General features: G+C 52.2%; 2 protein-coding genes across 2 annotated transcripts; both read right to left on the minus strand.

Moving 5' to 3' along the window:
* Positions 1-2,740: 2,740 nt before the first annotated feature.
* Positions 2,741-27,566, minus strand: ATP6V0B (ATPase H+ transporting V0 subunit b). The gene is made up of 8 exons (XM_040407127.1): positions 27,377-27,566; positions 24,291-24,339; positions 10,703-10,786; positions 10,397-10,474; positions 10,232-10,301; positions 10,078-10,129; positions 3,324-3,514; positions 2,741-3,183 (listed from the first exon to the last, which is right to left on the minus strand). Exons 1-8 carry the CDS (start codon positions 27,441-27,443, stop codon positions 3,157-3,159), a joined length of 618 nt encoding a protein of 205 aa, XP_040263061.1. The 5' UTR covers positions 27,444-27,566; the 3' UTR covers positions 2,741-3,156.
* On the minus strand, positions 3,526-4,931 carry LOC120978781. The gene is made up of 2 exons (XM_040407126.1): positions 4,867-4,931; positions 3,526-4,790 (listed from the first exon to the last, which is right to left on the minus strand). Coding segments are annotated over exons 1-2 (762 nt in total). The 5' UTR covers positions 4,869-4,931; the 3' UTR covers positions 3,526-4,030.

Genomic DNA, 27,566 nt, shown 5'->3' on the forward strand with positions numbered 1-27,566 from the left:
CCCCATAGGACGCACTTTCCCACAAACATCACAGAATCCCCATCTTGTCCTCCTCTTGCAAGTTCCTTAGTTAAATCTGTACGCAAGAAAGCTGGGTGATTACCAATAGGGCTGCAGCAGTGGCGGATGGACCCCTGCATTCAGCACTCAGGAAAGCTGAGTGATTACCAATAGGGCTGCAGCAGTGGCGGATGGACCCCTGCATTCAGCACTCAGGAAAGCTGGGTGATTACCAATAGGGCTGCAGCAGTGGCGGATGGACCCCTGCGTTCAGCACTCAGGAAAGCTGGGTGATTACCAATAGGGCTGCAGCAGTGGCGGATGGACCCCTGCATTCAGCACTCAGGAAAGCTGGGTGATTACCAATAGGGCTGCAGCAGTGGCGGATGGACCCCTGCATTCAGCACTCAGGAAAGCTGGGTGACGATCCCTGTAGAAGCCGTAAATGATGGACAAATAAAAACGTCGCCCCAGGCCGCTCCGCTTTGGGAGCTGCAGCTGTATGGCGGTTCCATGTTCTATCTTCCTACATGGCCGGCTGCTTTGGATGCTACCCCGTCACTCCTGGTCTCCCATTTTTTGGGCATCCCTGTCTTGATACATTGTCACCTTGTCTGCATTAATAAATCTTGCTACATTGTAGCAATGACGCAGAATCGTTGCATGTGATAACAATGAGCAGTATAAGCATTTGTAACATAGGGCGGAATGTGTGGGACTGCAAAATGTGGGATGCAGATGGCCGGTATTCGTGTTTTACAGACCGCAAAACGGATACGGTCATGTGACACGTCAGTGTTCGGTCAGTGATTTCCATCAGTGATTTTGAGCCAAAACCAGGTGCGGCTCTAAACACAGAACAGGAGCCGATCTTCCCTTCTGTCTGTGGAGGCTCAAAATCACTGACCAAACACTGACGTGTGAATGAGGCTTAAATGTGAGTCGTCTCCCGTGGTTGGGGGGAGGTCATCTTCTTCTCAGGATGGGGGCTCAGCTTCTTGTATTGGGGCAGGTTCTGATTCTCTCTTCATTGGGGGAAAGGTTTTCAGCTTCATCCCTGGTTGGGAGGTCAGTTCAGATTCTCTTCTGGTTGGAGTGGGATGGTTTCCAGCTTTTTGTCTGGTTGTGTGGGGTTCAGCATCTCCTCTGTGGTTGTCGGGGGGGTTCGGCCTCTCCTCTGTGGTTGTCGGGGGGTTCGGCCTCTCCTCTGTGGTTGTCGGGGGGTTCGGCCTCTCCTCTGTGGTTGTCGGGGGGTTCGGCCTCTCCTCTGTGGTTGTCCGGGGGTTCGGCCTCTCCTCTGTGGTTGTCCGGGGGTTCGGCCTCTCCTCTGTGGTTGCCGGGGGATCGGCGTCTCCTCTGTGGTTGTCGGGGGGGGGTTCAGCCTCTCCTCTGTGGTTGTCGGGGGGGGGTTCAGCCTCTCCTCTGTGGTTGTCGGGGGATCGGCGTCTCCTCTGTGGTTGTCGGGGGGGTTCGGCCTCTCCTCTGTGGTTGTCAGGGGGTTCGGCCTCTCCTCTGTGGTTGCCGGGGGATCGGCCTCTCCTCTGTGGTTGTCGGGGGGTTCGGCCTCTCCTCTGTGGTTGTCGGGGGGTTCGGTGTCTCCACAGTCTTCTCTTGTGCTGCACAGAATATTCTAGATTATTTATCTGCCCAGATTTCACTGTTAGACAGAGAAGCGAATCCCAGGTAAAAGCAGGAAATCAGCTTCTGGCCCCTGGGGCCCATCATGGATTTCTTCTATAAAATGACTCTTTATAGTAAACAGCATTAAAGGGTCACTGACCTCACACTCCACACATTATATCAGCGCTGGAGCGTTATAAGAGGAGCGGCTGATATCAGTCACATAGGATGTAATGTCTCTGGAGGATATATCAGTATTGGAGCGTTATAAGAGTAGCGGCTGATATCAGTCACATGTGATGTAATGTCTCTGGAGGTTATATCAGCGCTGGAGCGTTATAAGAGGAGCGGCTGATATCAGTCACATGTGATGTAATGTCTCTGGAGGATATATCAGTATTGGAGCGTTATAAGAGGAGCGGCTGATATCAGTCTCATAGGATGTAATGTCTCTGGAGGTTATATCAGTGCTGGAGCGTTATAAGAGGAGCGGCTGATATCAGTCACATGTGATGTAATGTCTGGAGGTTATATCAGCGCTGGAGCGTTATAAGAGGAGCAGCTGACATCTGTCACCTGTCTCTGGAGGTTATATCAGTCTGTGGCAGCCTCTGTTGTGGGGAGACTGGTCCGTCAGGTTAAACTATATAACATCATGTACCCCCGGCCTGGGGGGCAGACAGAGGGCACACGGGGTCAGCGCTGCTCTTACTCTGCCCCGATAACTCATTCACTGCAGGACCTGCCCAGAAGAAGCGACTGAATGACACGACACAAATAACCTTTATTATGGTCCAGATAGAAAAGATCATTTACATCCAGTGAGGACCCAGCGGCGCGGACACAGGGGAGGGTCAGCTAGAGACGAAATGTTTGCAGAGTCTGTATGGATACAAGATTAGAGAGCGCCCCCTAATGTCCCGCACCAGTGCGTGCAGCGCTAGAGAGCGCCCCCTAATGTCCCGCACCAGTGCGTGCAGCGCTAGAGAGCGCCCCCTAATGTCCCGCACCAGTGCGTGCAGCGCTAGAGAGCGCCCCCTAATGTCCCACACCAGTGCGTGCAGCGCTAGAGAGCGCCCCCTAATGTCCCACACCAGTGCGTGCAGCGCTAGAGAGCGCCCCCTAATGTCCCGCACCAGTGCGTGCAGCGCTAGAGAGCGCCCCCTAATGTCCCGCACCAGTGCGTGCAGCGCTAGAGAGCGCCCCCTGTGTTGGGCTGAGGGGGCAGCTATAGACCCGGTCCAGAGGATATGGCGGCAGGAGTGAAATCACACAAAATACTCAACACTGTGGGAAAGTGACCGTAACAGGAGGGGAGGGATTTATTACACGCCGTGATCACATGACCAGGAGGGGGGCGCCGCTTCTCTGGCCCTCGTCTAGACAGGACCAATCTCCAGCAATAAATCTATATACTTATCACAATGAAATATATACACATGGTACAGCACGCGAGGAACGAAAGACGGCCGGGCTGGGATCAGCGGCGCCTGTGAGCGCACGGAAGAAAGTCTGTGTCCTCCAAACTATCAGCCTTCAGTTTCCCATCTTTACTTTAGACGTCTGCAAATCAAATAAAAAGAGAGATTTATTATAAGCATGGACAGCTGGAGCAGGACTCACAGCAGCACAGAGGATCAGCAGCAGTCAGCAAGTAAACATGTGAGGATGGAGACTGAGCAGAAGAAAGATGGCGCTGGTACCTGCAGGATGGCGACAATCACTCCAAACAGCCCGATGGCGCTGCCGAAGATCTCCACAATCAGAATTTTCACGAAGAGGCTGGGGTTCTGCGCATCGGCCAGGGCGGCTCCGCTGCCGACAATTCCCACACATATCCCACAGAAGAGGTTGGAGAATCCCACAGTGAGGCCGGCGCCAAACATGGAGAACCCTGCAAACCCACAGAGGACAAGAATGAGGAATATTCCGGATCCAGTCATGGGACCTGCCAGACCACAATGAACATATAGTGACTGAGGGATTACGGGACGCCCCCTACAGGAAGCATCATGTCCTGTGCTGCCCACTGGGGATGGAGGGGCGGCCGGCTGGGAACCATACGAGACAGTGTTCAGAATAACAGCGCTACGACATCAACTGATATTTCTACAGAGCAAATATCTACCTGTAAGTGCAACAGAATAATAGGGGGAAAAACAGCCCAACAATCAGGACCTGAACACCTCATCCTGAGGAACTGAAAAAGTGTGAAGATGTGAAGATACCGGGGAGCCCTGCCACAATCAGAAGACTAGGTGAAGACAATGGTCACCTCCAGAAAGAAGAAGATCTGAAGATACCAGGGAACCCTGCCACAATCAGAAGACAACGAGGTGAAGACAATGGTCACCTCCAGAAAGAAGAAGAAGATCTGAAGATACCAGGGAGCCCTGCCACAATCAGAAGACTAGGTGAAGACAATGGTCACCTCCAGAAAGAAGATCTGAAGATACCAGGGAGCCCTGCCACAATCAGAAGACAACGAGGTGAAGACAATGGTCACTTCCAGAAAGAAGATCTGAAGATACCAGGGAGCCCTGCCACCATCAGAAGACAACGAGGTGAAGACAATGGTCACCTCCAGAAAGAAGATCTGAAGATACCAGGGAGCCCTGCCACAATCAGAAGACAACGAGGTGAAGACAATGGTCACCTCCAGAAAGAAGAAGATCTGAAGATACTGGGGAGCCCTGCCACAATCAGAAGACAACGAGGTGAAGACAATGGTCACTTCCAGAAAGAAGATCTGAAGATACCAGGGAGCCCTGCCACCATCAGAAGACAACGAGGTGAAGACAATGGTCACCTCCAGAAAGAAGATCTGAAGATACCAGGGAGCCCTGCCACAATCAGAAGACAACGAGGTGAAGACAATGGTCACCTCCAGAAAGAAGAAGATCTGAAGATACTGGGGAGCCCTGCCACAATCAGAAGACAACGAGGTGAAGACAATGGTCACTTCCAGAAAGAAGATCTGAAGATACCAGGGAGCCCTGCCACCATCAGAAGACAACGAGGTGAAGACAATGGTCACCTCCAGAAAGAAGATCTGAAGATACCAGGGAGCCCTGCCACAATCAGAAGACAACGAGGTGAAGACAATGGTCACCTCCAGAAAGAAGAAGATCTGAAGATACCAGGGAGCACTGCCACAATCAGAAGACAACGAGGTGAAGACAATAGTCACCTCCAGAAAGAAGAAGATCTGAAGATACCGGGGAGCCCTGCCACCATCAGAAGACAATGGTCACCTCCAGAAAGAAGAAGATCTGAAGATACCGGGGAGCCCTGCCACCATCAGAAGACAACGAGGTGAAGACAATGGTCACCTCCAGAAAGAAGAAGAAGATCTGAAGATACCAGGGAGCCCTGCCACCATCAGAAGACAACGAGGTGAAGACAATGGTCACCTCCAGAAAGAAGAAGATCTGAAGATACTAGGGAGCACTGCTACCATCGGATGATGATGAAGTGAAGCCAAGTCACCAGCAAGAAGCCCCTGCAAAGTCAGCCCTGTGCTACGTGGGTAGCATGGGAACAGGAGCTTCCCCTCCCCCATACTGTATTGTGCAGGCCCGGTGATTATTCTGTATGTGACGGGTCTGTTTTACCCTATATTTAATCACGCTTAGTAAATAATTTCATCACTTAGCCTAGTTAAGCCTATTTATTCTGAAATCCTCCAATTCACGTTAAAACACAGACAAACAGGACGGAGGTAATGGAGCGGCCACACAATCCCAGGACATCAAAGAAATGTGGTCTATGAGGCAAAACCCCAAAAAGCAGAAGAATAGTGGAATGTAGTCCAATTGCCCCGGTCAGAGGAGGCCGTGGACTCCATGCGGCAGAGATGTCAGGCAGTTCCCAGAAATAACGCTGAGGCCACTAGATATCAGCTCCGTCAAAGGAGAGAGGAGATCTCCGACAGCAAATGTTAGAGTTTTTACAGAAAAATGCTGGAGCTATTGTTTTTTAAGCAGCTGAACACAATTTTCTTTATTTTCTGTAAAGGATTAACCCCTTCTTGCTGCAGCTATTTTTCAGCTTCCTGATGGAACCTATTTTTGCAGATCTGACCCGTCGCTTTATGTGGTAATAACTGGAACACTTACTTATCCAACCGACTCAGACTGTTTTCTCGTGTTAACCACTTCATTACCAGAGTGCTTATCCCCCTTCCTTTCCAGGCCATTTTTTCAGTTTTAGCACTGGGTCTATCTACTGTATTTTTCGTCCCATAAGATGCACTGGGGGGAAAAATGCCCCTGCGTCTTATGGGGCGAATACTAATGAGCGCTTCCATTATCGTACCGGAGGAGCGGGAAGCGTGAAGGCTCTGTACTCACCGCTTCCTGGTCCTCGGCTGGGCGCTCTGTGACCTCACACTGTGCGCGCCAGTTCACAGCACGAGGATCGTGCTGGAGGAGAGGAGCAGGAGAGGTAAGTGGTTTATTTATTTTGTGATCCAGGGCTGGGGCTGATATGAGGCAGGGGGGGTCTCATCTGGGGTCTGATTGGGGGTCTTCTTTATGATCTGAGGTCTGATTAATATTGGGGATCTGATTGCTAATCTGATGTCTAATGAAAAATATTTTTTTCTTGTCCTCCTCTAAAACCTAGGTGCGTCTTATAGGGTGAAAAATACGGTAACTGCAAATAACCATTTAATTTCTGAGCCCACCTACGTGTATCTGGTGGGGGGGGGGGCACCTTTGACTTTGTGGTCATTACATAGAATATAAAAAAAATAAAAAAATATATATAATATGGGGGTCATTTACTAATCTAAAATACGCCTAAATTAGACGCATTTCAGGTGCTGTGACTTTTCCCCGCTTACACCAGGTCTAAAATAGTGGTCGTGGTTCGGGCCAGCAGGCCGGTCTAAGGCTCCATTCACACTCCCGTAATAATGGGTCCACATCCCTTCTGCAAATTGCGGAACGGGTGCGGACCCATTCATTCTCTATGGGGACGGAATGGATGCGGACAGCACACTATGTGCTCTCCGCATCTGCATTTCCGGATTGCGCCGCCGATCTTAGTCCGCTGCTCCCGAAAAAAATAGAACATGTTCTATTCATGTCCGCAATTGCATAGGCAGTTTTATGGGGGTGCCAGCTGGGTGTACTACGGACGAGTGAATGGACCCTAATTCACCACTTTCTACGCTCGTTTTAGGTGTAGAAAATGGTCTAAAATGTAAGACGGCTCGGAAGTTGGTTACATTGAGAAGTGGCGCTGGATGCACTGAAGTTATGGAGAGGCCGGCGCCTCTTCATAACTTCGGCGGGTCCTCCGCCATCTATGGGGCGCCAGTCTTCATAACTGTGCCCCTGTGTCTTTAAGGAAAAACTGTGAAAATTTTGAAAATCAAATTTATTTTTTCCCCTCTTTCTTCTAAATTTTTCTCAAGACAAAATATTAGTAAAACTATTACCGTATGTTTATACTGTGACAATGGGCGCTAATCGTGTAATCCATCTACTGGACCCCAAGGGCACTGCACTGCCAGGAAACTCCTTCCAAGGGACTGAGGTCTTCATCTTGGGGACATTCAGACTGTAAAAGATAGGCATGCTTGTCTGTTTTCCCCAGAACACCCCCCTCAGCGCTATACTAAATATAGCTAAAACATAAAATAAAATAAAAAAATATATATAATTCTAAGAAAGGAAATAATTTTTTTTTAAAAAGTGCACATTTGCAGATATCACGCAGTCCGCTATACTACTGTTAAAACCAACAAATATATTTTATTTCTGAATGAGAGGGGAGGTGTGCACCTACTTCTAATACCGGTCACTAACGCTTTTTATTTTAATTTATTTCACTTATTTAATTTCTTTTTAAGAATAAAAGTCAATCAAAACCTTCCTGCCACAGCCGGGAGAGGAAGGGCTTTAGTCACAGGCTCCCATTATTTATTTCAGCCAGCAGAGGGCGCTCCCACGTCAAGAAGAGCTTTTACACCGCGATGGATGTCGCGCCCTGCGGAATGCCTTTAGAGATACAAGCCACAGATGTGGTGCCCTCACTCCCTCCACCCGGGCACCGTCTGTGGCTTGTATCTCTGAACGCCAGGTTCTGCATATATCATGTAGGCCATTACTCTTACAGACCTGCGCTGGTTTGGGGGTGCTCCAGATTTTGGGGTTTTTGTCCTCTGTATGTATTTTGAGACACCTGATTTGGTATCTAATTGTTTCTGTCTGATACTTATGTCCCCTGATGAACCTTTATTATTATTATTATAAGGGGAAACGCGTTGGGACCGTAAATTGAGTAGCGTGCATCATGTATGTAAATGTAAGGAGGGCCTCCTGCGGACAGCGCTCGCCTACCATTCAGCTGGATCTCCGGGCCGAGGCACAGACGTGTTGTCCGACGCCCTATCCTTGCAGTATTGGCCGTCTGTCTGTCTATTAGTTCCTTGTATGGGAACCGATATTTAATGATCTTTAATAAAGGTTACGTTTTAGGTGACAGAGATCGGTTATTGCGACTACCCTCTGGATAGATTTCTTCAGTGAAATTGTATGAAATCCTCTAGTCAATACGTTTTGAATTAACGGATAGTGACGAGTCATAGGATAGTGACTCATATCCCCTCTTACAACCACTTTGTCTCAGCTTCATTTTGTAAATGTCATTTTATTTTTTAGGACGTTAGAGGCTTAAAATATAAAATGTAAGTAGTTATCACATTGTCAAGAAAATTTCCAAAATCCCCCTTTAAGGACCAATTTTCCTCTCAAGTGACTGAGGAGCTGACATCCTGGAAACCACCCATAAAGGACCCCATTTTCAGTTCTACACTGAAACTGATTTTACAATCTTTATTAACCCTTTAGGGAATTGAAGGAAAATGGATGCAACACAGCAAGGGTTAACAGCAAGAGAAGCCTCAATATTTATCACCCTGAACACTAGACAGAAACCCCCCATATGCGCTTGTAACCCGCTGTACGGGCGTGCCGCAGGGCTCAGAAGGGAAGGAGCGCCATATTGCTTTTGGAGGACAGATTTAGTTGGAATGGTTTTCGGGTGCCATGTCTCATTTGAAGACACCCTGAGGTAGCCCCACAGTGGAAAACCCCAAGAACTACCCCGTTGTGGAACCTACACCCCTCACTGAATTTATGGAGGGTTTTACTGAGCACTTTGACCTAACAGGCATTTCAAACATTTTTTTCTAATAAAATGTTGCTTTAGTCCTGGATTTTAAATTTTTACAAGGGGTAACAGGAAAAAAAATATATAAAAAATATGCGTTTGCATTTTCCAGAGAAAATGGGTAACAGGCCATAGGTGGTTGTAAAGTGGGGTTTGGGCACATCGCAGGACTCAGAAGGGAAGGAGCGCCACGTGCATTCGAGACACAGTTTGGGGATTTATACAGCACCGGCCTACAACTGTAGAGGCTCTGCAGGTAAAATAAAAAAAAGAAACCCCTCCAAGAAGTGACCTCATTTTAGAAACCAGACCCCTCACAGAATTTACCAAGGGGTGTAGTGTGCATTCTGACCCCACAGGCGTCAAAAATGAATTCACCGTAGATGGTCCAAAGTGAAAATTCAAATTTTTCCACAGATGCCATTTCAGTGCCCATTGTGTGAAGAGTGAGCGCTCCTATTATTATTCTGTGGCCCTAATCTTATTAACACCCTACATGTGGCCCTAATCTTTTACCTGGACATACACCAGGGCTCAGGAGTATAAGGACACCAAGCACATGTGATTCACGCATCTTGTGCTGAAGACTGCAGAGGGCCTGGGGTGAAATAATAAATGGACCCCAAGAAGTGACCCCATATTGAAACTACACCCCGAGGATGGAGCGAGCATTTTGACTAGAGATGGCCTTGCAGTTCGGTTCGCCTGGCGGTCGTTTCACGGCAAACTTTGCGAGTCGCCGAACTTATGGCGATGTCCACCGGCGCCATATTCTTTTACATTGTGAAGAACTTTGACCCATGACCCATCCATCAGGTGGAGACGTTTCAGCTCATGGACACAACCCCCACCTTATAAATAGACCCGATCTGGCCGCCATTTCACATTCAGTCAGTGTAGGGGGAGGTCGCTGTGTGGAGCAGGACAGGCTGTTAGGGCCACAGAAGTCCTGGTACAGGGGTGACTTATCGAGGGTGCGATACACCTATAATATACTTTCTAACATAGTATATTATAGCACATGTGTATTGAGCAGCAGTCGTGCGCGGTTCTGCTGCGATACTACAGAGGGACAAACGCTACTGGAACAGATGATTTATACTGGTGTGATAGACCAGTCGCCCCAAAAAAACAGGGTGGTGCGATATAACTGTTGTAGCAATTTTTTTTTTCTTGAGGGTGCTCTTCTCTACAGACTTGGTGAGATGGTGGCAGGGGGGGGGGGGCAGCCTGGGGGTCATTCTCTACGCATAGACTGTGGGGCGCGGCACTGACCTGCATGATAGTTGGAGTTCCCGATGGTTTCAGGAGTGTTCCCTCGGAATTGCTGAAATAGAAGGGACAGGCGGTTATTCTGACCACCATCTCTGGACCCCACAGACTCTGCGGACCAGAGGCTGCTCTCTAACCTGGGCGGGGGCGCTCTTACCTCCACCATGTTGCTGATGACAATGGCCATGATGATGCCGTAGATCGCCACCGCCTCACAGAAGATGATACTGGAAGAAGAGAGAATCGGCTCATTTCTCCAGCGCTATGATCACCGCTCCTCCCCCGCCTTAATCTCAGAGAAGACCGATCGCCGTCACCTTACCTGACCAGGTTCTTCGTCTTAATGCGCGGGGCTTTCACGCCTCCCCCCAGGATACTGGAGCCAGTGATGTAGATCCCCCTAAGACAAGACAGAGACGTAAGGAACTACAGGGGGGTGAGGGGCCCATGTCCTGGGAGCCCCCAGACACAATACTTTATATCATTTCACCCCAAAATAAAACCCTGGAAGCCCGAGTCCTCTCCTGTGTGAGGTCGTCATAGCCCCCCACACACCTGCAGCAGTCTGCACTGACACTACTGCATTATATTCATCATACCCTGTAGAGGATGTGAGACAATCACCTACCATGCAGCACCCACCACAGACAGGGAGATGGCAAGTCCGATGCCCAGGTTGGCCCACATGTACGGGGACGTCTCCGTCAGGAACCTGGGAAAGAGGAACGAGAGGAAAATGTGGAGATAAATCATTAAGGAATCCACCAACACATGAGGGGGGGGTGTAAAGAATGACCCCGCAGAGACATCAGTGACACTACATAGGGTGAGCGGTCGGGGCAGTAACTGGGGGGGGGGGGGGTAAAGAATGACCCCGCAGAGACATCAGTGACACTACATAGGGTGAGCTGTCGGGGCAGTAACCGGGGGACGGGTAAAGAATGACCCCGCAGAGACATCAGTGACACTAAATAGGGTGAGCGGTCGGGGCAGTAACTGGGGGGGGGGGGGTAAAGAATGACCCCGCAGAGACATCAGTGACACTACATAGGGTGAGCGGTCGGGGCAGTAACCGGGGGACGGGTAAAGAATGACCCCGCAGAGACATCAGCGACACTACATAGGGTGAGCGGTCGGGGCAGTAACCGGGGGACAGGTAAAGAATGACCCCGCAGAGACATCAGTGACACTACATAGGGTGAGCGGTCGGGGCAGTAACTGGGGGGGGGGGGGGGGGGGGGTAAAGAATGACCCCGCAGAGACATCAGTGACACTACATAGGGTGAGCTGTCGGGGCAGTAACCGGGGGACGGGTAAAGAATGACCCCGCAGAGACATCAGTACCACTACATAGGATGAGCTGTCGGGGCAGTAACTGGAAAGGGGGGGGGGGGTAAAGAATGACCCCGCAGAGACATCAGTGACACTACATAGGGTGAGCTGTCGGGGCAGTAACCGGGGGACGGGTAAAGAATGACCCCGCAGAGACATCAGTGACACTACATAGGGTGAGCGGTCGGGGCAGTAACTGGGGGGGGGGGGTAAAGAATGACCCCGCAGAGACATCAGTGACACTACATAGGGTGAGCGGTCGGGGCAGTAACCGGGGGACGGGTAAAGAATGACCCCGCAGAGACATCAGTGACACTACATAGGGTGAGCTGTCGGGGTAGTAACCGGGGGACGGGTAAAGAATGACCCCGCAGAGACATCAGTGACACTACATAGGGTGAGCGGTCGGGGCAGTAACCGGAGGACGGGTAAAGAATGACCCCGCAGAGACATCAGTGACACTACATAGGGTGAGCGGTCGGGGCAGTAACCGGGGGATGGGTAAAGAATGACCCCGCAGAGACATCAGTGACACTACATAGGGTGAGCGGTCGGGGCAGTAACTGGGGGGGGGGGGGGGGGGGGTAAAGAATGACCCCGCAGAGACATCAGTGACACTACATAGGGTGAGCTGTCGGGGCAGTAACTGGAAAGGGGGGGGGTAAAGAATGACCCCGCAGAGACATCAGTACCACTACATAGGGTGAGCGGTCGGGGCAGTAACTGGGGGACGGGTAAAGAATGACCCCGCAGAGACATCAGTGACACTACATAGGGTGAGCGGTCGGGGCAGTAACCAGGGGACGGGTAAAGAATGACCCCGCAGAGACATCAGTGACACTACATAGGGTGAGCGGTCGGGGCAGTAACTGGAAAGGGGGGGGGGTAAAGAATGACCCCGCAGAGACATCAGTACCACTACATAGGGTGAGCGGTCGGGGCAGTAACTGGAAAGGGGGGGGGTAAAGAATGACCCCGCCGAGACATCAGTGACACTACATAGGGTGAGCGGTCGGGGCAGTAACTGGGGGGGGGGGGGGGGGGGGGTAAAGAATAACCCCGCAGAGACATTAGTGACACTACATAGGGTGAGCGGTCGGGGCAGTAACTGGAAAGGGGGGGGGGGGGGTAAAGAATGACCCCGCAGAGACATCAGTGACACTACATAGGGCGAGCGGTCGGGGCATTAACTCGAAAGGGGGCGGGGGGGGGGGGGGGTAAAGAATGACCCCGCAGAGACATCAGTGACACTACATAGGGTGAGCTGTCGGGGTAGTAACCGGGGGACGGGTAAAGAATGACCCCGCAGAGACATCAGTGACACTACATAGGGTGAGCGGTCGGGGCAGTAACCGGGGGACAGGTAAAGAATGACCCCGCAGAGACATCAGTGACACTACATAGGGTGAGCGGTCGGGGCAGTAACTGGGATGGGGGGTAAAGAATGAAGAGCGGGGGAGCTGGAGGCTGTGGTACTAGAAGAGCGGGGGAGCTGGAGGCTGTGGTACTAGAAGAGCGGGGGAGCTGGAGGCTGTGGTACTAGAAGAGCGGGGGAGCTGGAGGCTGTGGTACTAGAAGAGCGGGGGAGCTGGAGGCTGTGGTACTAGAAGAGCGGGGGAGCTGGAGGCTGTGGTACTAGAAGAGCGGGGGAGCTGGAGGCTGTGGTACTAGAAGAGCGGGGGAGCTGGAGGCTGTGGTACTAGAAGAGCGGGGGAGCTGGAGGCTGTGGTACTAGAAGAGCGGGGGAGCTGGAGGCTGTGGTACTAGAAGAGCGGGGGAGCTGGAGGCTGTGGTACTAGAAGAGCGGGGGAGCTGGAGGCTGTGGTACTAGAAGAGCGGGGGAGCTGGAGGCTGTGGTACTAGAAGAGCGGGGGAGCTGGAGGCTGTGGTACTAGAAGAGCGGGGGAGCTGGAGGCTGTGGTACTAGAAGAGCGGGGGAGCTGGAGGCTGTGGTACTAGAAGAGCGGGGGAGCTGGAGGCTGTGGTACTAGAAGAGCGGGGGAGCTGGAGGCTGTGGTACTAGAAGAGCGGGGGAGCTGGAGGCTGTGGTACTAGAAGAGCGGGGGAGCTGGAGGCTGTGGTACTAGAAGAGCGGGGGAGCTGGAGGCTGTGGTACTAGAGGAGCGGGGGAGCTGGAGGCTGTGGTACTAGAGGAGCGGGGGAGCTGGAGGCTGTGGTACTAGAAGAGCGGGGGAGCTGGAGGCTGTGGTACTAGAAGAGCGGGGGAGCTGGAGGCTGTGGTACTAGAAGAGCGGGGGAGCTGGAGGCTGTGGTACTAGAAGAGCGGGGGAGCTGGAGGCTGTGGTACTAGAGGAGCGGGGGAGCTGGAGGCTGTGGTACTAGAGGAGCGGGGGAGCTGGAGGCTGTGGTACTAGAGGAGCGGGGGAGCTGGAGGCTGTGGTACTAGAAGAGCGGGGGAGCTGGAGGCTGTGGTACTAGAGGAGCGGGGGAGCTGGAGGCTGTGGTACTAGAGGAGCAGGGGAGCTGGAGGCTGTGGTACTAGAAGAGCGGGGGAGCTGGAGGCTGTGGTACTAGAGGAGCGGGGGAGCTGGAGGCTGTGGTACTAGAGGAGCGGGGGAGCTGGAGGCTGTGGTACTAGAGGAGCGGGGGAGCTGGAGGCTGTGGTACTAGAAGAGCGGGGGAGCTGGAGGCTGTGGTACTAGAAGAGCAGGGGAGCTGGAGGCTGTGGTACTAGAGGAGCGGGGGAGCTGGAGGCTGTGGTACTAGAAGAGCGGGGGAGCTGGAGGCTGTGGTACTAGAAGAGCGGGGGAGCTGGAGGCTGTGGTACTAGAAGAGCGGGGGAGCTGGAGGCTGTGGTACTAGAGGAGCGGGGGAGCTGGAGGCTGTGGTACTAGAGGAGCGGGGGAGCTGGAGGCTGTGGTACTAGAGGAGCGGGGGAGCTGGAGGCTGTGGTACTAGAGGAGCGGGGGAGCTGGAGGCTGTGGTACTAGAGGAGCGGGGGAGCTGGAGGCTGTGGTACTAGAAGAGCGGGGGAGCTGGAGGCTGTGGTACTAGAGGAGCGGGGGAGCTGGAGGCTGTGGTACTAGAAGAGCGGGGGAGCTGGAGGCTGTGGTACTAGAAGAGCGGGGGAGCTGGAGGCTGTGGTACTAGAAGAGCGGGGGAGCTGGAGGCTGTGGTACTAGAAGAGCACCTGGATGTAGTCGGTGGGGCTGAGACATGGTTGACTCCTCACATGACGGGGCTGTTAATATTGCGGGAGCTGGAGGCTGTGGTAGTAGAGGAGCACCTGGATGTAGTTGGTGGGGCTGAGACATGGTTGACTCCTCACATGACGGGGCTGTTAATATTGGGGGAGCTGGAGGCTGTGGTACTAGAAGAGCACCTGGATGTAGTCGGTGGGGCTGAGACATGGTTGACTCCTCACATGACAGGGCTGTTAATATTGGGGGAGCTGGAGGCTGTGGTACTAGAAGAGCACCTGGATGTAGTCGGTGGGGCTGAGACATGGTTGACTCCTCACATGACGGGGCTGTTAATATTGCGGGAGCTGGAGGCTGTGGTACTAGAAGAGCACCTGGATGTAGTCGGTGGGGCTGAGACATGGTTGACTCCTCACATGACGGGGCTGTTAATATTGCGGGAGCTGGAGGCTGTGGTACTAGAAGAGCACCTGGACATGGTTGACTCCTCACATGACGGGGCTGTTAATATTGGGGGAGCTGGAGGCTGTGGTAGTAGGGGAGCACCTGGATGTAGTCGGTGGGGCTGAGACATGGTTGACTCCTCACATGACGGGGCTGTTAATATTGGGGGTTTACACGATTTAGGAAATAACGGGTCAATAGAAAAGGTGGTGGCGTCTGTGCCTGTATGTGAGGAGGGAAGACAAGTGTGAAAGAGGCAACTGTGGGTGCGGATGGTGAGGATGTGGAAACCTCATGGGTGGAAGGGATAGAAACACTGAAGAAAAGAATACTGGTGTAATCTATGGACCCCGAACATCACAGAGGAGAAGGTCAACTGTATAACCAAATAGAGCGGCTGCGCAGGCGGGTACAGTGCTCATAATGGGAGATTTTACCTTCCCAGACATTGACCGGGGTCATGGTTCTGCCTCAACCGCAAAGCGGAGAAGATTCCTCAACTTGCTGCAGGACCACTCTATGGGCCAGTCTGCAGAAGCCCCCACTAGGGGCGATGCTCGGTTGGATCTGGTGATTTCTAATGATGCAGAGCTTGTTGGTAATGTTACTGTTCGAGAAACACTGTTAGGGCTCTTTCACACTTGCGTTCTTGTCTTCCGGCATAGAGTTCCGTCGTCGGGGCTCTATGCCGGAAGAATACTGATCAGGATTATCCTAATGCATTCTGAATGGAGAGTAATCCGTTCAGGATGCATCAGGATGTCTTCAGTTCCGGAACGGAACGTTTTTTGGCCGGAGAAAATACCGCAGCATGCTGCGCTTTTTGCTCCGGCCAAAAATCCTGAAGACTTGCCGCAAGGCCGGATCCGGGATCAATGCCCATTGGAAGGCATTGATCCGGATCCGGCCTTAAGCTAAACGTCGTTTCGGCGCATTACCGGACCCGACATTTAGCTTTTTCAGAGTGGTTACCATGGCTGCCGGGACGCTAAAGTCCTGACAGCCATGGTAAGTGTAGCGGGGAGCGGTGTACTTACCGTCCGTGCGGCTCCCGGGGCGCTCCAGAGTGACGTCAGGGCGCCCCAAGCGCATGGATCACGTGATCACATGGACACGTCATCCATGCGCATGGGGCGCTCTGACGTCATTCTGGAGCGCCCCGGGAGCCGCACGGACTGTAAGTATACCGCTCCCCGTTCCTACTATGGCAACCAGGACTTTAATAGCGTCCTGGCTGCCATAGTAACACTGAACGCATTTGGAAGACGGTTCCGTCTTCAAATGCTTTCAGTACACTTGCGTTGTTACGGATCCGGCAGGCACCTCCGGCAACGGAAGTGCATGCCGGATCCCAACAACGCAAGTGTGAAAGAGGCCTTAGAACTGCTAAATGGCGACAAGACTTTGTAGTCTTGTCGCCATTTGCGCCTGGACCCTCCGCTCGCTGCTCTGCCTTTCATCCAGCAGACAGACACGCTGCAGCCGTCTGCTGCTGGGTGAAGCCCCGCCCCTCAGATCACCCGGCATAGAGGGTGGGCGTGGCTTGTGCTTGGAGTGGAGTCTGTGCTGTGGCGCTGAGCTGCTGGAGACACTTCAACCAGGGCCGCACAGTCCGCGGCTGATAACACGAGGCCAGTCACCCGTGTGCAGATTTATTAGGGTGTTTTATAGGACTGGGTCCTGGGGTCACAAGGAGAAGAAGGCAGAGATCCGTAAGGACAAGTATAAGCACCGGCTGTGCTGCTTTAACACTCGCTGTCCTGGTCTGCAGAGCACTGCTATGTAACCCTTAGAGGTCTGGAATGTACTGGATAACACTGACCTAATGCGGTCAGTGTTATCCAATACATTCCAGAACTGTAAGGGTTACATAGCATCATAAATCAATATAATGCTCTGCGACCCCGCAGTGCAGAGCTCCTGCAGACAGACTCCGGTGTGAAACCAATTGTCCGTGCGCGGCTCCTTACTGACACGGGGGTGATGGGCAGAGAGCCCTTAACTGCAAAGACATGTGCTAGAGTTACAAAAGAGGGGAAATGGCACTGAAGCAGCCTATAAGGGGTTAAGCACAGGCTAGTTCAGCTGCCAGGGGAGGTCCCCTAGCTTTCCTACATCTCTGCTTGCTGGCAGTGACATTGACAGACTGAATGTCCATGTCCAGCCACAGTGAGCAGCACTAGAATATGGGCGATCTTTCCTCAAGAAACAACAGCAAACAAGAGGTTTTCATTCACTGACCAGCAAGCAGAGGGGTTGAGAATAAAGAGTAAAGCTCGTGTAGTATTATATTTTTAGCTGTTATATTTTTTCTTAATGTAAAAAAATAAAAAAAAGCTGCCCTCCCCCCACCCCCACTGTCAACACGTGATGCCGGCTGATGTGGTCACTGGTCGCAGTGGCGACTCTCAAGTGATTGCAGTGGGGATAGTTTTTTTTTTAACCCATTCTGTGTCACATATAGAATAATACTGGTTTGAAATATAAAAATTACTCCTTAAAGGGTTTGGATACAGTAATTTCTGGAGCTCAGACTGGCAGGACCTCTGTTGGTGATCATACCTGATGCCCAGTCGGGGTCCCGGCTCGTTTGCTCCTCAGCCTTTGTTGCTTGTCTTGAGTCCCTTCATGAAAACCTCCTATTTGACGGTGTTACAACCGCTGCTTCCTGTGCATTATGGTAAATGGTCCTGTGATGCCAGGGGAGCAGATCTCCGCCGTGGCCAGAGATTGTCTTGATGCCACTGCAGCCAAACGTTTTCATGGAGAAACCCAAGACAAGCAGCGGAGGCCGGGAAGCGAATGAGCCGGGACCCAGCACCTAGGGATTACCAACGCGAATCTGGCTAGTCTGACAGGTCATGGAAATGAGTGTACAACCCCTTTAACTGCGTGGGCTGCAGCTTAGAAAACCCCCTGCTCCTAAGCATCCCAGCTATAGTATGTATTTTAAGTTTGGCGACTAAAAATTTCATTTGGCTCCTAAATTTTTCAGGTTAGGAGCCAATGGCTCCTTGATATTTTTTTTAGTCTGGAGCCCTGTAAATAGGTTTTTTAGCTCTGTATATACAAAAGAAGAGAAAGGAGCCGATATCTGTGGTGCTGGGGCTGTTAGTACATCCAGTGATATACTCATATGGTCCAAGAGAAGTTAAATAGGGTAAATGTGAACAAGGCTCCGGGTCCAGATGGATTTCACCCAAGAGTGCCTATAGAGCTCTGTTATTGCTGTGCCCCTGTTTATAGTTTGTTACAGATTCTCTACGGACTGGCACAGTGCCAAGTGATTGGTGCAAGGAAAATGTGGTGCCCATATTCAAATAAGGATCAAGGTCATCCACAGGTAATTATAGACCAGTTAGTTTAACTTCTGTTGTGGGGAAAATGTTTGAAGGAATCTTAAGGGACTATATTCAGGAGAATGTGACTGTAAATAATATTATAAGTGATAACCAACATGGGTTTACCGAGGACAGAAGTTGTCAGACTAACCTGATTTGTTTTTATGAGGAGGTGAGAAGAAGCCTGGACAGAGGGGCGGCTGTGGATGTAGTGAGGTGAGTAGAAGCCTGGACAGAGGGGCGGCTGTGAATGTAGCGAGGTGAGTAGAAGCCTGGACAGATGGGCGGCTGTGGATGTAGGGAGGTGAGTAGTAGCCTGGACAGAGGGGCGGCTGTGGATGTAGTGAGGTGAGTAGAAGCCTGGACAGAGGGGCGGCTGTGAATGTAGCGAGGTGAGTAGAAGCCTGGACAGATGGGCGGCTGTGGATGTAGGGAGGAGAGTAGTAGTCTGGACAGAGGGGCGGCTGTGGATGTAGGGAGGAGAGTAGTAGACTGGACAGAGGGGCGGCTGTGGATGTAGTGAGGTGAGTAGTAGCCTGGACAGAGGGGCAGCTGTGGATGTAGTGAGGTGAGTAGTAGCCTGGACAGATGGGCGGCTGTGGATGTAGTGAGGTGAGTAGTAGCCTGGACAGAGGGGCGGCTGTGGATGTAGGGAGGAGAGTAGTAGACTGGACAGAGGGGCGGCTGTGGATGTAGTGAGGTGAGTAGTAGCCTGGACAGAGGGGCAGCTGTGGATGTAGTGAGGTGAGTAGAAGCCTGGACAGATGGGCGGCTGTGGATGTAGGGAGGAGAGTAGTAGTCTGGACAGAGGGGCGGCTGTGGATGTAGGGAGGAGAGTAGTAGACTGGACAGAGGGGCGGCTGTGGATGTAGTGAGGTGAGTAGTAGCCTGGACAGAGGGGCAGCTGTGGATGTAGTGAGGAGAGTAGTAGCCTGGACAGATGGGCGGCTGTGGATGTAGGGAGGAGAGTAGTAGCCTGGACAGATGGGCGGCTGTGGATGTAGTGAGGTGAGTAGAAGCCTGGACAGATGGGCGGCTGTGGATGTAGGGAGGAGAGTAGTAGCCTGGACAGAGGGGCGGCTGTGGATGTAGTGAGGTGAGTAGTAGTCTGGACAGAGTGGCAGCTGTGGATGTAGTGAGGTGAGTAGTAGCCTGGACAGAGGGACGGCTGTAGATGTAGTGAGGTGAGTAGTAGCCTGGACAGAGGGACGGCTGTAGATGTAGGGAGGAGAGTAGTAGCCTGGACAGAGTGGCGGCTGTGGATGTAGTGAGGTGAGTAGTAGTCTGGACAGAGTGGCAGCTGTGGATGTAATGAAGTGAGTAGAAGCCTGGACAGAGTGGCGGCTGTGGATGTAGTGAGGCGAGTAGAGCTTGGACAGAGGGGCGGCTGTGGATGTAGTGAGGTGAGTAGTAGCCTGGACAGAGGGGCGGCTGTGGATGTAGTGAGGTGAGTAGTAGCCTGGACAGAGGGACGGCTGTAGATGTAGTGAGGTGAGTAGTAGCCTGGACAGGGGGGCGGCTGTGGATGTAGTGAGGCGAGTAGTAGCCTGGACAGAGGGGCGGCTGTGGATGTAGTGAGGTGAGTAGTAGCCTGGACAGAGGGGCGGCTGTGGATGTAGTGAGGTGAGTAGTAGCCTGGACAGATGGGCGGCTGTGGATGTAGTGAGGTGAGTAGAAGCCTGGACAGATGGGCGGCTGTGGATGTAGGGAGGAGAGTAGTAGCCTGGACAGAGGGGCGGCTGTGGATGTAGTGAGGTGAGTAGTAGTCTGGACAGAGTGGCAGCTGTGGATGTAGTGAGGTGAGTAGTAGCCTGGACAGAGGGACGGCTGTAGATGTAGTGAGGTGAGTAGTAGCCTGGACAGAGGGGCGGCTGTGGATGTAGTGAGGTAAGTAGTATCCTGGACAGAGGGGCGGCTGTGGATATAGTGAGGGGAGTAGTATCCTGGACAGAGGGACGGCTGTAGATGTAGTGAGGTGAGTAGTAGCCTGGACAGAGGGACGGCTGTAGATGTAGTGAGGTAAGTAGTATCCTGGACAGAGGGGCGGCTGTGGATGCAGTGAGGTGAGTAGCAGCCTGGACAGAGGGGCGGCTGTGGATGTAGTGAGGGGAGTAGAAGCCTGGACTAGGGATCGACTGATTATTGGAAGTACCGATATTATCGGCCGATATTCAGGATTTTGTACATTATCGGTATCGGCATCTAACCTTGCCAATATACCGATAATGCGTATAAAGCGAATACTAGTGAGCGCTTCCATAATGGAAGCACGCACTAGTATGCATCGGGTGCCAGGAGCGGGGAAGAAGCGCAGCAAGCGCTTCCGATACTCACCCTCCCTGGTCTTCTTTGATGGGGCGCGCGCTGCACTGTCCTGACCCCGTACAGCATCAGGACGTAGTGCGCCCACTATGACCGCGCAGCGCGGGTCGGAGAAGACAGGGGAGCGAGACGCCGGACTCGGAGATGAAGAGGAGCCGCGGCGCAGGAGAGTCTATTTTATTCTGCGGTCTGTTAGGGGTTAATAAAGGTCTGATTAAGTCAGTGAGGAGGGGGAAAGGTGTGGAAATTGGCATTTGGCACTAGTGTATTATAAATTCACTACCAGCTGAGGGCTTTATTAACTTATAATTTACATTTATAATACACTAGAGCCAAATGCCAATTTCCACCACCTCAGCGACTACCAACTAATATATATTATAAGATCGAAAATATCAGTATAAATTAGCACCAATACATGGGGCGAGTGGTTGGGGCAGTACTGGCGAGTGTGAGGCGGTGGACGCTGCCCTACCATGTACAGACAGAACGCTGTCATTTAGGAGAGAAGCAGCAGAACCGACAGCATGCAGATGAGGTCAGGAGGAGCCGCAGCGCGTGACCACCGCACACAATGGACACTTGTCCGGCGAGGCCGCACTCCCGAGAGGCTTACACACTCTTCATTACAGGTTCCGAAAAAAACGCATGAAAGGAGGCGAGCAAACAACGCGCATCATGAATATGTACTAATGTTAGATGACGCCACATCCGCTACACGTCACGGCTACGCCACCCGCCCCTGCACCCAATACATACAGTCCACCTCATCAGCCCAGACACATGCACATTGCAGGTGGGCGAGCATGCATGTGTGAATAAGTCCCTGGCAGACACCTGGTTCCCTCCATACCCAGTGGGCGGGCAGCAGCTCGGCTGACAGGGGGCAGCCTCTTTTACACCCCCCAGAAGGGAAGTCTTCCTCCAGGCCGTCACTCACACACAGCGGCCTCAGTAGTGCAGCCAGTAAATGGCCACATGACAGCCCACAACAACCCCCAGGATCCAGGCCCGGCCAGACAAGACCACAGGTCTGTTGTGTGTAAACCCCCAGGAGCTGACACTCCAAACACGGGGAGGGGTGGTGGGGTCAAAACCAACCTGCCCACAAAGTCACCGAGACACAGAAACAACACGTGGCTCACCGCCAGCCCTGTCACATAATGTACATACAGTATCCACACCGCACTCTATACAGACGCGGTATATTCCACCATATATACAGTATGCGCCCTCTATACAGACGCGGTATATTCCACCATATATACAGTATGCGCCCTCTATACAGACGCGGTATATTCCACCATATATACAGTATGCGCCCTCTATACAGACGCGGTATATTCCACCATATATACAGTATGCGCCCTCTATACAGACGCGGTATATTCCACCATATATACAGTATGCGCCCTCTATACAGACGCGGTATATTCCACCATATATACAGTATGCACCCTCTATACAGACGCGGTATATTCCACCATATATACAGTATCCGCCCTCTATACAGACGCGGTATATTCCACCATATATACAGTATCCGCCCTCTATACAGACGCGGTATATTCCACCATATATACAGTATGCGCCCTCTATACAGACGCGGTATATTCCACCATATATACAGTATCCGCCCTCTATACAGACGCGGTATATTCCACCATATATACAGTATGCGCCCTCTATACAGACGCGGTATATTCCACCATATATACAGTATGCGCCCTCTATACAGACGCGGTATATTCCACCATATATACAGTATGCGCCCTCTATACAGACGCGGTATATTCCACCATATATACAGTATGCGCCCTCTATACAGACGCGGTATATTCCACCATATATACAGTATGCGCCCTCTATACAGACGCGGTATATTCCACCATATATACAGTATCCGCCCTCTATACAGACGCGCTATATTCCACCATATATACAGTATGCGCCTCTATACAGACGCGGTATATTCCACCATATATACAGTATGCACCCCCTATACAGACGCGGTATATTCCACCATATATACAGTATGCGCCCTCTATACAGACGCGGTATATTCCACCATATATACAGTATCCGCCCTCTATACAGACGCGCTATATTCCACCATATATACAGTATGCGCCTCTATACAGACGCGGTATATTCCACCATATATACAGTATGCACCCCCTATACAGACGCGGTATATTCCACCATATATACAGTATGCACCCCCTATACAGACGCGGTATATTCCACCATATATACAGTATGCGCCCTCTATACAGACGCGGTATATTCCACCATATATACAGTATGCGCCCTCTATACAGACGCGGTATATTCCACCATATATACAGTATGCGCCCTCTATACAGACGCGGTATATTCCACCATATATACAGTATGCGCCCTCTATACAGACGCGGTATATTCCACCATATATACAGTATGCGCCCTTTATACAGACGCGGTATATACAGTATTCGTCCCCTCATCATATGTATACGGTATAGTTCTATACATCCCATCCTATAAGCATCTTATCGCCGCTGCACCGCGGTCACGATGATGTACTTAGCGCAGCGCGTGAAGAATATTCCGGATTTACTAGGCGGCCCGGCTGAGGAGGCGCTATAATCTACAGACGTGGTGACCGCTCTACGGATGGCGCCCGCGGGGGATGGACAGTCATATATACTTAGACCTGACGCACCTGCACACGGGAAGCTGCTGCCGACTATCTGCAGGCCTCAGCAGTGCCCCCTGTGATGACACCCGAACACTTTTGGGGTGGATTGCCCCCGATTTGCGCCAGGTGTCCGGTTTCGGGGAGGCAGTCTGGGGCTATGGCCTCCTGGCTGACATCCACAGCAAACTGAATCAACTATGCAGATCTGCTGATGACATCACCTGTAGATTGATAGCCCCTCCCCCTTCTGTGGAGCCCGTTGGCTGAAGTGGAGAAGCGGTGTCATCAGAATGACGACCAATGATGAAACGATTATCTCCCACCAATCCTATGGGGGACAAGGGCGGCTACACCCCCGCCTCCCCATCATCAGCGGCCTTTCTACAGGACCTCAGCCTAGGGACTATCCAGCTGGTGGACTCCAGAACTGCTCTTCTGCCCAACCTTGGGCCTACGGGTTCGGTTGGAGAGTCCAGATGGGGACGATCGGGTCACCTGGCCACATGCCTCGCTGTGCACGCCCGGCTCCCTAAGCTTGCCGCTACCTCCTCTCGGTGGGTGCCCCCCAAAGTGGGTGCTCCTGGCTGGGGTAGTTGGTCCTGGGTCCCCCCAAAGTCGCTGAAGTTTAATCCCCCCCGGCGAGTCACTGTCGCCTGCGCCATCCTGTGCCCTTGCTGGGACTGTCCTTTATGCTGCTGACTTGGTCACCGCCGAGCGTTGCACCGCCACCCTGGTGTCCGAGTCGTGTTCCACCCACGGGAAAGGAGCACGGGTGTTTGGCGGTATGAGCCCCGGCGCTGTGCGGTCTTTATACAGATAACCAGGCCGGCCGCAGTGTCTGCACAACACCCATCATCTACTACTGACGCTCAGACACGTCCCATCCCAGGAGTCCATGTGCTGGACGCTGACATCACTTCTTAACCATTCACTTACCAGGCGACATCAAAGCGGAATCCCAGGTCAAATATCGTGTAGCAGGTACCTGCGAGGAGAGAAGAGACAAGGTCAGCGCGGTCACATGGTGGAGGCTGAGGCGCCTCTGTGCCTCCCACCTCCATGATGAACAGCAGGTCAGAATTTACCATGTGTGTTCCCTGCAGAGCAAGAGAGGACTGCCAGGAGGAGCAGAGCGAGGGAAGGGGCCTCTGGGACGGAGCCCCATGACAGAAAACATGGCTGCCAACCGGAAAAATCACAAACTGGAGGTCAGCAGAAAGCCTACCTCATATTTACCATGACCAGACTATACTCCAGAGCTGCACTCACAATTCTGCTGGCTATTACTGTAAACAGTCAGCAAGCCTGTGGTCAAAACATCCCCAACATATAATTCAGGATCAGTACAGGATAAGTAATGTATGTACACAGTGACTGCACCAGCAGAATAGTGAGTGCAGCTCTGGAGTATAATACAGGATGTAACTCAGGATCAGTACAGGATAAGTAATGTATGTACACAGTGACTGCACCAGCAGAATAGTGAGTGCAGCTCTGGAGTATAATACAGGATGTAACTCAGGATCAGTATAGGATAAGTAATGTATGTACACAGTGACTGCACCAGCAGAATAGTGAGTGCAGCTCTGGAGTATAATACAGGATGTAACTCAGGATCAGTACAGGATAAGTAATGTATGTACACAGTGACTGCACCAGCAGAATAGTGAGTGCAGCTCTGGAGTATAATACAGGATGTAACTCAGGATCAGTACAGGATAAGTAATGTATGTACACAGTGACTGCACCAGCAGAATAGTGAGTGCAGCTCTGGAGTATAATACAGGATGTAACTCAGGATCAGTACAGGATAAGTAATGTATGTACACAGTGACTGCACCAGCAGAATAGTGAGTGCAGCTCTGGAGTATAATACAGGATGTAACTCAGGATCAGTACAGGATAAGTAATGTATGTACACAGTGACTGCACCAGCAGAATAGTGAGTGCAGCTCTGGAGTATAATACAGGATGTAACTCAGGATCAGTACAGGATAAGTAATGTATGTGCACAGTGACTGCACCAGCAGAATAGTGAGTGCAGCTCTGGAGAATGTACACAGTGACGACAAGCGCGCACACAGCCGGCACAGAGGAAGTTTTGTAAGGCTCCGACCACACAATTCCACTAGATCATTACTCAATCATCGCCTCAAGAATCTAAGATCTTGGAATCTAGAGTCCTGCACAGAAGTCTTGATCATCTTCTCCCTCCTCAGAGTCGTCTTCAGTCAGTTTGTCCGGAATCGTATCCTTATCGTATTTACTAGACTCTGGGAGACAATATGGCCGCCGGCACAGCTTCTGCCGACAACGCGGCTGAGATAGAGAAGGAGACGACTCCAGGACGGATATTTACTGGGGAAACCACTCAGTCACATGACCCTGAGACCGGCGGCCGCGCTGGAAACAGCGATAATCGCAATAGCGCCATCTGCCGGGGCTATATACGGTATTACACACAGCCGGGGCTATATACGGTACACACACACACACAGCCGGGGCTATATACAGTACACACAGCCGGGGCTATATACAGTACACACAGCCGAGGCTATATACAGTACACACAGCCGAGGCTATATACAGTACACACAGCCGAGGCTATATACAGTACACACAGCCGAGGCTATATACAGTACACACAGCCGAGGCTATATACAGTACACACAGCCGAGGCTATATACAGTACACACAGCCGAGGCTATATACAGTACACACAGCCGAGGCTATATACAGTACACACAGCCGGGGCTATATACAGTACACACAGCCGGGGCTATATACAGTACACACAGCCGGGGCTATATACAGTACACACACACAGCCGAGGCTATATACAGTACACACACACAGCCGGGGCTATATACAGTACACACACACAGCCGGGGCTATATACGGTACACACACACAGCCGAGGCTATATACGGTACACACACACAGCCGGGGCTATATACGGTACACACACACAGCCGGGGCTATATACGGTACACACACACAGCCGGGGCTATATACGGTACACACACACAGCCGGGGCTATATACGGTACACACACACAGCCGGGGCTATATACGGTACACACACACAGCCGGGGCGGCTCCCCTTTTATATAGGGGCAGTATATCAGGGATACAGGGAGAGGCTCCAGACTGGGGCAGATCTGTCCGGACGTCCTCAGATCCAGCAGGAAGTGTTTACCCCAAACACCGCGGCGGCGGCCGGAGGGCATTCTGTGTTTTGGGTGTCATCACGGTGATGCTGAGAGGCCGGATTTTCCGGATCTCGCCCGCTGTGCAGGGAGCAGGACCCCTAATGTTGATGACACCCACCAGTACAGGGCGGCACCCAGCTTTCCCAGACCCCTACAACTCACTGCTAACAATCTAGGGCAGACACCGCTGGCGGCCACAGTACAGATGTGAGGAGGACCGGGGGGATTCTGTAATGAGGCACCTTCTAAAGGGCCACAGGGGCCCAAAAGGTGAAACAGAAAAGGGGAAGAGAATCACTGAAGGAGTCATCACCACAGAGGACGGAACAAGACACGGGATCGGCTGGAAAATGAGAGACAGAGGAAACCGTGGGAGGGCGTGAAACAGGGGCCACCGTGAGGCCCCACACTGCACCCTACATGGCACACTGGTACCCCACAGGCCCCACACACAGAACAGGGGCCCCACACTGCACCCTACACGACGCACTGGGGCCCCACACACTGAACAGGGGCCCCACACTGCACCCCACAAGACGCACGGGGCCCCACACACTGAACAGGGGCCCCACACTGCACCCCACAAGACGCACGGGGCCCCCACACACTGAACAGGGGCCCCACACAGTGCACCCCACAAGACGCACGGAGCCCCCACACATACATCACAGGTCCGGGGGCCACACACCGCAGGGCCCCATAAAAAAGGAAAGAAGAGTTGACAGGTGATGAACAGCACAGGGTGCTAGGCCCTGAGGGGAAGCCGGGGCTACAAGATGATGAATGAGGGGCGGGGGGTCCGGCCTCTTACCTACGATGATGAGGGTCGCCCAGAAGGCCACGGTGACCCCGGAATACAGCAGCAGGTGACCGTTCATGGTGACGAGAGGAGAACAGGACGCTCCGTGCAGCCGCTGGATGTGACACTGAGCGGAGGAGAAGCCAGCACTGCCACCGGCCCGCACCGATCAGCTGACCACCTCCCACCAATCACCTGACTG

This window comes from Bufo bufo, chromosome 9 (genome assembly GCF_905171765.1).
Source record: "Bufo bufo chromosome 9, aBufBuf1.1, whole genome shotgun sequence".
Classification (NCBI taxonomy): Eukaryota; Metazoa; Chordata; class Amphibia; order Anura; family Bufonidae; genus Bufo; species Bufo bufo.

Excerpts from the sequence above, each read along its gene's own strand:
- ATP6V0B (XM_040407127.1), bottom strand. The coding sequence starts at position 27,443 with ATGAACGGTCACCTGCTGCTGTATTCCGGGGTCACCGTGGCCTTCTGG. Across the intron at positions 3,515-10,077 it reads GAACTCCAACTATCATGCAG|GGTTCTCCATGTTTGGCGCC; the intron begins GTCAGTGCCGCG and ends GTGGGTTTGCAG. Across the intron at positions 3,184-3,323 it reads TGATTGTCGCCATCCTGCAG|ACGTCTAAAGTAAAGATGGG; the intron begins GTACCAGCGCCA and ends TTTGATTTGCAG.